This window comes from Ovis canadensis, chromosome 17, assembly GCF_042477335.2.
Source record: "Ovis canadensis isolate MfBH-ARS-UI-01 breed Bighorn chromosome 17, ARS-UI_OviCan_v2, whole genome shotgun sequence".
Classification (NCBI taxonomy): Eukaryota; Metazoa; Chordata; class Mammalia; order Artiodactyla; family Bovidae; genus Ovis; species Ovis canadensis.
The window spans coordinates 54,843,706-54,852,973 of record NC_091261.1 but is presented as its reverse complement, the minus strand read 5'-3'; the positions used below and the strand labels follow the sequence as shown (position 1 = coordinate 54,852,973).

General features: G+C 46.9%; 1 protein-coding gene across 5 annotated transcripts in view; it reads right to left on the bottom strand.

Moving 5' to 3' along the window:
• Nucleotides 1–5,563: 5,563 nt before the first annotated feature.
• GOLGA3 (golgin A3) overlaps nucleotides 5,564–9,268 on the bottom strand; it is a 46,296-nt gene continuing 42,591 nt past the window's right edge. For all 5 annotated transcript variants that reach the window (XM_069558323.1, XM_069558320.1, XM_069558318.1 and 2 more), the window contains exon 24: nucleotides 5,564–8,906. In XM_069558323.1, the coding sequence (XP_069414424.1) occupies nucleotides 8,690–8,906 (217 nt within the window). In that variant the 3' untranslated portion in view covers nucleotides 5,564–8,689. The remainder of the gene's footprint in view (nucleotides 8,907–9,268) is intronic.

The following is a 9,268-nucleotide window of genomic DNA, read 5'->3' as shown; positions in this document are numbered from 1 at the left end:
TTCCTTGGTTCAAAAAATCAATTGGACAGTACTAACAGTCAATTGAGCACAACAATTGAAGAGTTAGTGAATCTGAGAATGGGTGAAGTCCAAATTAAACCCACAATGATACTGCTTTCCACCCACCAGGAATGGTTAAAATTAGAAGACTGACTATCAAATGTTGGTGAGGATGTGGGGCTGTTTTAGAATTCTCATACACTGCTGGTATGAGTGTAAAATGAATCAACCACTTTGAAAACCACGAAGCAGTTTCTAGTGAAGTTAAATGTACGTTTCCTTGTGGTTCAGCATTGCGGCCCTGGGTGTGAAAAATGAAAGTTTTCAGAATGTTCACAGCAGCTTTATTCAGAATAGCCAAGCGAGAAACACCCAGCTGTTTGGGTAAACCCCGGAAGAATGGATAAACAAATTTAGAATCGTCATATGATAATCCTGCACAGAGGTTTATTATTAGCTGCAGGGTGGCTGAATCAAAACCTCGCTAAGAACGCCACACAAAAACAATACTGCACAATTCCATTTATTCCATTAGCAGCAGTTAGCTTTTGACACCATGTCGGCTCCCCTGCTCTCTGCCACAAACTACAGAGGGCATTGAAATCTTGACATCCCGGGGAACATCCCACTTCTTCATATTTTCCACTTTTGACTGAGCAACTGGAAGTAGCAAGCACTTCAGAGGCCTCAGACATCAGCAAGCCAGGAGCCAATGCTAGGTACCTTATCAGTCAAGGTCCAGTCAGGAAAACTCAAGGGAAGGGAAACTCAAGCTCAAGGGAAAGCTTCTGGTGATAGAAATCGGACCAAGGGTCTCCTCTGAGTGGGGTGATGAGCTGTGACGGACGTGAGGGACTTCCACTGTGTGAAGCGCTCTGCGTCTTACTTGCGTTGATAGGAATACCGGTACACATTTGATTGACATTTGTCAAAACTTACCAAAATATACACCAAAATCTGTGCCTATTTTAGTGTATATTTTGTCTGCATTTAAAAAGGAATAGGGATTTCCCTGATGGTTCAGTAGTTAAGACTCTGTGCTTCTACTGCAGGGTGCTGGTTTGATCCCTGGTAAGGGAACTAGGATTCCACATGCCACAGGGTGCAGCCAATAAAATAACCATATTTGAAAAGGGATAAAGAGCACCGTGTTAGATGAGATCTTACTTTATATTCTCTTTAATTTCTAAGTACCTGAGGATGGATCTCTATCCCCAGCCTCTCCTCAGACTTGACGTTTCTGAGTCTGTGACTTTGTTCAGTGATGAGAGCTCCAAGCACTGGGTCAGACCGCCCCTGCCTGCCGGGTAACTTTAGGTGAATTCTTTAATTTCCCTGTGTTGTGTTTTTGTCTTTTTTTCAGGGATAAAATAGAATGATAATTGCACTGTCTCAGAGATGAGGATTAATCTGTGCCAGGCTCTTGCTACAGTGCAAGACTGTGTAAACGTTAGCTGTTACTACCACTTCTATCATACTTTAAAAATTATTAAAGTTATATATATGGCTTTAAGGGAGGGCTTCACCGGTGGTAAAGAATCTACCTGCAAGGCAGGAGACACGAGAGCAAGGGTTTGAACCCTGGGTAGGGATGATCCCCTGGAGAAGGAATTGGCAACCCACTCCAGTATTCTTGCCTGAAAAATCCCATGGACAGAAGAGCCAGTCCATGGGATCAAAAAGAGTTGGACATGACTGAGCAACTGAGCATGCATTCAAGCGGTAGCAGTATCAGCCTCCTTTGTGAGGGATTTTGTTATATTAATCATAAACCCCAGTGATTCAGAGCGGAGAGGACTGATTTGAGAGACTGTGTATGGTGATAAGGGGCTGTTGCCAGTATCATCCATTCTCTTAATGACAGAAGTCCCAGCTGGAGCTGGGCACACTGTTGTCCAGCTAAACACACATCCTGTGGCCCAGTGACTAAGTGGAGGCAACAGACAGTGTACACTGCTAGGGAGCGGTACTCTTAGATGAGGGTATGCAATATGCCTTCCTTTTGGGAAATGCAGACAGGAAGTGGGACCTGGAGCAGCTATCCTGGACCACAGGTGGGGCTGGAGGTTAGAAGGCACCAGAAGCTGCCCTTATCAGTTCTGTTTTACTGCTCGGGCTGTTTCATGAAAGAGAAACTTCTCTCATTGAAGCCACTAAGTTTCAGGGTCTCATAGCTGCTTTACCAGCCTAACAAGTATCTTAATACCAGGATTTTTTGTGGAATCCAGCTAACAATAGGAATCCTATTATGGCTGGATCCTCCTAACTGCCATCTAATGCAGTCTACGGTCCATTAAACGAGACTGGGATGGTGTGGGGGGTGGTGGTGGTACACGATTCCACTGTTAAGCCAACATTGTATTGGCCACTATTCACCTTTGAGGCAGAAATGAATTTGAGATGTAAATCCCTGTAGGTAGAAGTGGATTTCTACAAATGAAGAGAAAATTAAGTTTAAGAGACTTGATGGTCTTTTGGGAGAGGAGCTGGTTTAATCTAATTCATGATTGCAGTTTGTCTCCTACTCTGATCCCTACCTCCATTTTTCTTTTTTTAAAAAAGATTTACTTATTTTGTTTTTGGCTGTGCTGGGTGTTTGTTGCTACGTGGACTTTTCTCTAGTTGTGAGCAGGGGCCACTCTGTAGTTGCGGTGCTCGGGCTTCTCTTTGCGGTGGCTTCTCTCATGGGCACAGGCTCTAGGCACTTGGGCTTTAGGAGTTGCAGTGCATGGCCTCAGTGGTTGCAGTTCCTGGGCTCTAAGAGCACAGGCTCAAAAGTTGTGGTGCAAGGACTTAGTTGTTCCATAGCACGTAGGACCTGGACCAGAGATCAAACCTGTGCCTCCTGCATTGGCAAGTGGACTCTTTACCACTGACTCCCCAGGGAAGGTTTTACAAAAGTTGATGCAGGTCTATTTTCTGCTTACCTGTCGCATCACGAGGGGATAGCCTGGTGTGCTAGTCTCCTACATGTGACTGCCCACAACCCTTCCCAGCTCCAGTGACTTCCCAGTGGTCGTGTCCTATCTGCCCAAGTAGGGTGCTTACACCTCATCAGATGCTAGGCATCAGGCTTTTTCCTCCTGCAGAGCTGGTTTTGAATAGCTCTGGAAAGTGTGTGACTGCCCAGCCTGACATGTGGTTACTGATCAAAAGGCAAGGCAGCAGCTGTTCGCTACAAGGGGAATGGGCGAGTTGTCCAAGCAAGGCCCAGGGCACCCTGGCCTGTTGTGGGCACTCGGACTGGCCAGGACAGGCTGGGTCATGTTGCACTTACAGGTCACCCCCAGTCTCCAGGGGCTTGAGAGAACAGGTTCACTGTTGCTGCCACCTGCCACCCATTGTGGGTCAGCTGCTGGTACCATCACTCAGGTGTTCACGCTGACTGGGAGTACTACTCAAGGACGAGGCTGTGACCCTGGGGAAGGATTTGTAGCAGGCAGCCAATGCTGTGCACCGTCTCTCCAGCTCGGGGAGCTGAGCCTGCCACCTTGCTGTGCACGTGTCTAGGGAGGCAGAGGAGGACAGCACTGGTGAGGGCTCTGGAGTCGGTCAAAGCTCCACCAAGAAGTGAGAGAGGCCAATCAGGGTCATGTGTATAGAACTTAGTCCTACAGGGCAGCAGGCCACCTGCAGGGCTAGCAAGCATATGTTCCAGGCAGCAGAGCAAGGAGGATGCCTCTGAAGGCCTGGACACCGCCACAGGGCTGGGTCTATAGCTAAGCCAGGTTCCAAGCTGATGCGGAGAAGGAAGGGGGCATGAAGCAGAGACCTGGGCTGTGAAGGAGCTGTGGGCTGGGCCGGACCAGCGAGGAGGAGACCTTGAGGGTTAGGAGGCCAGGGGGACTCTATCACTATAAGTCAGTCAGTCAAGGGAAGGGGCTGTTTTCTGGATGAAGGCGACCCCTTTGGCTTTCAACACACCAGGGCTCGAGTATAGGAAAATCACTTTGAAATGTCTATCAGGTATTTAGAAATGCACGCTGAAAGCTCACAAACAAAATGAAGGTCCTGTGAGAACTCACGAGCCCAGAAACGTTCGTCATGTTCTGACCTGCAGATTATGTGTAAGAACCCAGCGGGTCACTTTCTCCAGCAATTCCCAGACCAGGTGAAAGAAGGCTGAGTTGATGAGAACTTCTAGATGCTTCCACCTCCAGATGCTGCAGTGATTCACACGTTTCCAATTCCAACCTGGCCCAGAAGCATATTGCTTGGGGTAGAGGCTGCTCTGAGCTCCTGGAGGTGCCCACTCCACACGGACAGGCTGGGATGAGAGAAGGGGCCTGGCATAGGAGTGCTGCCCCCGCCTCCCCCCCAATAGGCAGAGAAAAGGATCAGCAACACAGTTTAACACCTCTCCTGTTTCCAGGAAAAAGGCAAGGCCAAAGAAAACTTTTTAACCAGAAGTTGCAACATTCTTTGCTAAGTGAAATAGGCATAAAGGCAAGCAAAATTCCAATAAATGCTGCTTCTGGTATGGGCCACTGCTGATGGCTAAGAATTCCACCTCATCTAAGGGGAAGGCTTGGAGACTTTTCCAACAGCTATCACGCTTATCCACCACACTCGACACCATGGCATCAGTAATCCTCTCTCTACTCCCCACCTAGTCTGCAAGACAACAGAGGAGCCTTCGTGATCTGGAGGACTCAGCACCACATACTCGGCCCCACACTCAGCACGTGTTTCTGCCGGTACTCCATCCCCCTTGGAGCCAGGAAGCAGCTGCCCATGAATCTTCACTTGGATCACTCCCGTAATACCCGCTGTATGACTGTTAGGAGGGTACAGCAGAGAACTTCTATGTGACAAAGGAGATACAGCTTAAAAATATATCCATCAACTCATTTGTTTGGGGCCTGCAAATGTGTAGCAGCTTTACAGAAAAAGGAAAAAGTTAATACTTATGATCATCCCCTTCATGACTACTGATTGTAGAGATGAGAATTTGCATCGCAATGTTTCAGGAAGTTAAGATCACAAAAGGAGGCAGTCAGAGCAGTTTCATTTAGGTCTGGGTGGTACACGGAATGCCTGACCCTAAATTGCTTATAGACACTGAGGCAGAAGCACAGTGAAACATGTATCTGTCCCATCACAAAATAAAATTCTGTGATCACTGATTAACTTCTCATTTTCTGTACATTTTTTACCATGCTGGTTATGATAACATTTAACTGAAGAATGAGAACATTTAAGTAAAGAATCTACATCCGGTTTACTCTCACTGATTGAAAAGAAAGTGTGAATGAAAAAGACGGGTGAGACTGGGGAGCCACAAGGCTGAGACTGCTGTGGGCAAGGGATGGTCAGCGGAGGCCGAGGCTGGGCAACACTCCAGACCAGGAAGCATGTGTGTGGCGCATCCGCGGCCTCAGGAGTGGTTTACTCAGAAGTGTCTCCCTTGTGAGACATTTCACAGCCATCTGAAGCTTTGACAGAATAAAATTCTTTTACATGTTTGAACAGAGTTGGTTAACAACGTGCGGTAACAGTCACTCCCAGAAATGACAAAATATATAGCTGAAAATGAAGCCACCCCCAATGAAATATAAAAATCTTTAACAAAAAATAGTTTATTGCACAAAATTCAAGGAATTCCCAAGCACACTTAAATTTATAAAAAAATCAACATGCTTTTTAAAGTTACAATTTGTTGTGCATGGTGACACCTTTCCCCTGAACAGCCCCAACCTGAGGACTCCCTTTTAATGAGGAAATTTTTAATAGACATGAATAACTTAACACCACCGAGTTTTCTAGATCCTTTAAAACATGACCCTCAAGGATCCTATCGTTAACCTGAGACCACCATACGCTGAGAATCGCCTGGCATGGGAGTGAGTGACTTGTTTGAGTAAGGCTCAGAGTGTCTCACACGCCCCTGCACTATGCATGTCATGGGCTCTTGGGGAGGCTCCGGGACATTTCTCTCTCAGATCTGCTGGTCCCTTCCACTACTAGCAGTCTTTACATGACATTTAATTTTTGTTAAAAAAATACTCATAGGAATATATGTCCTGATGACTCTGCAGGCCCATGGCTTTAGCAGTATCCTAAAGACCAAGAAAGTCTTTAAACTGAGGAAGGGTTTAATGAGATATCTTCCTAACACAGCCTTCCACGGGCTGTCTTCTTCAAGGCCCATCTTGGTACCTGGACCCCAGGCCAGAGAATGAACCAGTTTCACATCCTATCAAAAACAATGCCTGTTACACCTCCCGAATAGTAGAACAAAGGCATGTAAATCCGTGGCATCTATGTGATGGGTACCGTGGAAAAATCAATGATAACCACCTCGCAGTAAGTTATTTTTGGAACATAAGAAAATCAAGTCATAACATCGTGAAGTGTCTAAGCTGACACGTCCTCCAATGAGGACATGAGGTACAGGATTAACAACATAGACAAATGCAACGTGATGACGAATGTATTTCTACAAGTACTCCAGAGTTTACTGTTGTTTTCCATGAGCAAATTCCTAATTCCCACTTCTGCCATGGAAGAAGAATATTTCAAATGCTGGGAGGCAGGAGCACCAGTAAAGTCTCTCAGAGGAAAAAAAAAGCCGTAACAAACCAAGAGCAGGTGACTTCAGTCCAACTTCCTCCTTCAGGATAATTTGTTAAGGGAGCCTGGACACAAGGGCCCCAGATCGGGAACTGCAGGCCAGTGTGACGGCACAAGGGGCACACACAGGACAAGGCAGGGGGTGGGGGGCAGCCAGAGCACTTGGGCCAGAGGCAGGCCAGGCTGGCCCAGAACTACGGATAAGGCTGGCACAGGAGGTTGGCAGGAGCCCCAAGGAGGTGCTGCTGCTGAAACAGAGGGTGACTCCACAAAGGAAAAGGGGTGAAAAACAGAGACTGGCTTTCTCTCGATGGACACACTCAAGATGCGCTCATCATTTCCTAAGGAAGAAGATGCACGGTGATTTTCCAGAAGACCTCAGCAAGGAGCAAGAAAGCAGCTACAAAGTGAGGCTAAGTGACTTCTTGGCTCTAAAATTAAAGGACAACGCAGCCAAAATAAATAAGAATGTAAATTACCATTTTTCTTTTCCAATGGTACAAAAACAGTTTGTCAAAAATGATTTCCAACTTAGAAGGAAAAGTAGAATATATTTATGTAAAGAAGGTTCAAGTATAGTTTCCAAGAATAACCCTGTACAAATGATATACGTATTTTAGAAGTTCCAATACTTGCTGGAGAATTTTTTAAAATGCTAAACATCTTTCTGGTTAGTGCTATTTTAACCTTACTGATTAACCTTCTAACAGCATATTGTGAGAGAACGCAAGCAGCTTAAAAACACCACGCTGTTTTCTCCACAAGAGACCCAGGTGATGAGGTGACACGAGCGTGTCTGGCCTGATCACTAACACCGCAGACTTCATCTTCAGACCAGCCGCCCTGCACGGGGGCCACACAGACCCATTCTCTCTCTCTCTCAACTTGGAACAATAAACATTATTTGACATCATCTTAGCAAACTAGTGACAGACTTTCAAACCTCGAGTCTCAGTCATTCTAGGTGGGACCTCACACACTTGGGGTGTCTGGTTTCCAATAAGGCATCCCACATGGGAGGCTCTAGAGACCCTCTCGTGCTGACCTGCCCCTTTCAGAAACCTTGCTGCTCTCCAGATGAGAGGGGAAGGCCCTTCTGAAGGCTGTCACACACAGAGGCCAGCAAATCTCGTGATGACCACACAGTGCTGATGGACACTTCCACACAGAGGCAAAGTGGGAGGCCTGGGGAAGGCCTGCTCCCAGGTTGGGAGCCTGCAGGCAGCCCTGCCTTATTCTCCTCACCACCCCTCCTCTCTTCTCCTGAAGCCCCTCCCCACACTTCATGTGTCAGGTCAGCGCCTGCTGACCGTGGTGTCTGTGTGGCATCCTGGTGGTCATCAAGCCTGCCCAGGGGTTGGCTGGGGTGAGCGAGGCCATGCAGGACCAGGGCTCGAACAGGTGGGCATTGTGCACTCATGACAAGGAAAGACCCTCAAAATAGAGTGAAACTAAAATAACAAAGAACTTCTGTCTAAGAATATTTGGCTTTGGGAGGTAAATAAATTTCTTAAAATATAATTTTCTGACATTCCTAAATTCTACATGTACATTATTTCCTAACAGCAGATTTTCAAAAGGCAATCAATAAAAAGACAATTCGGGTCATTCTTAAATAATATAAGGATATACTTTTTAAAGTTTAGATTATGATTTTCAGTATTTATATACATATCCTATGGAGAGATGGCTATTGAAATCAAAATAAAATAAAATAAAAACCAAAGGTGCAAATGAAGCCTCACTCCTGCAGGGTAGTAAAACTCTTACTGAATCAGGCAGGAAAGTGAGAAACCGGACTCAGCTGTGCAACGTCTCTACCAGCAATCGTCCGAGAGCAGCGTCTATGGTCATGCCTAAGATACCTTCTCTACACATATGCTTCAGACACATCCAAAAATGTCTCACTGAGACCTAAATTAGGTTTCTAAGATTTGGTCACTTCGTGGGAAAAGCTGGTTGTGATCTGCAAATGATTATTTCTCAATCCTTGGCTCCTGTTTTGTTATTTTACTCCTTGTAAAGGCAAACGCAAAACTTAAATTTCACCTCTTAGAAAAACATAGAGCACACAGTCAAATAAATAACATCGATGAGAGAACATTCCTCGGGGTAGTTACAAACACTCGGGGTGGGGATGCTCGGCGGTCACTGTTCCAAGTCCTTCTCGCGAGGCCCTGCCCTGACCGTGCCACTCTGTGTCTCCTCTAGGGTTGGCGTGATCTCCCGGTGGTGAGGGGCTGGCGGGGTCCCCCTGAGTCCATGAGGACAGCGACTCATGCACAGTGACTGCGTGTGCCTCCATCTGGCGCTGCAGGCTGTCCATCTCCTGCCTGGGGAGACAGGGGAGGGAGAGGAAGGGACGCTGTCAAAGGAGAGCCAGGGAGGGCGCTGCTGCTCCCCTAGAGACAGCCCATCACCTAGGACTCGGCCCTGACGAGCCTCAACTGGACGGCAGGTGCTCACACTCACAGGACCCATTGAATCTCTCTACTGGGACCAGCAAACTGATTGGGTCACAGAACAAATGGGACTCTGGGCATTTTCCTTCGCTCACAGAGGCCCACAAGCCAGGCAGCTCTGCACATGCTAACTGCTGCTTGGGGAGAATGTGGGGAAGACAGAGCTGAATCTGTCCTGCCTGGCTTCTTCAGGGTCAAAAACGATACCTGCCCACACCCTCCAGACACGGGCC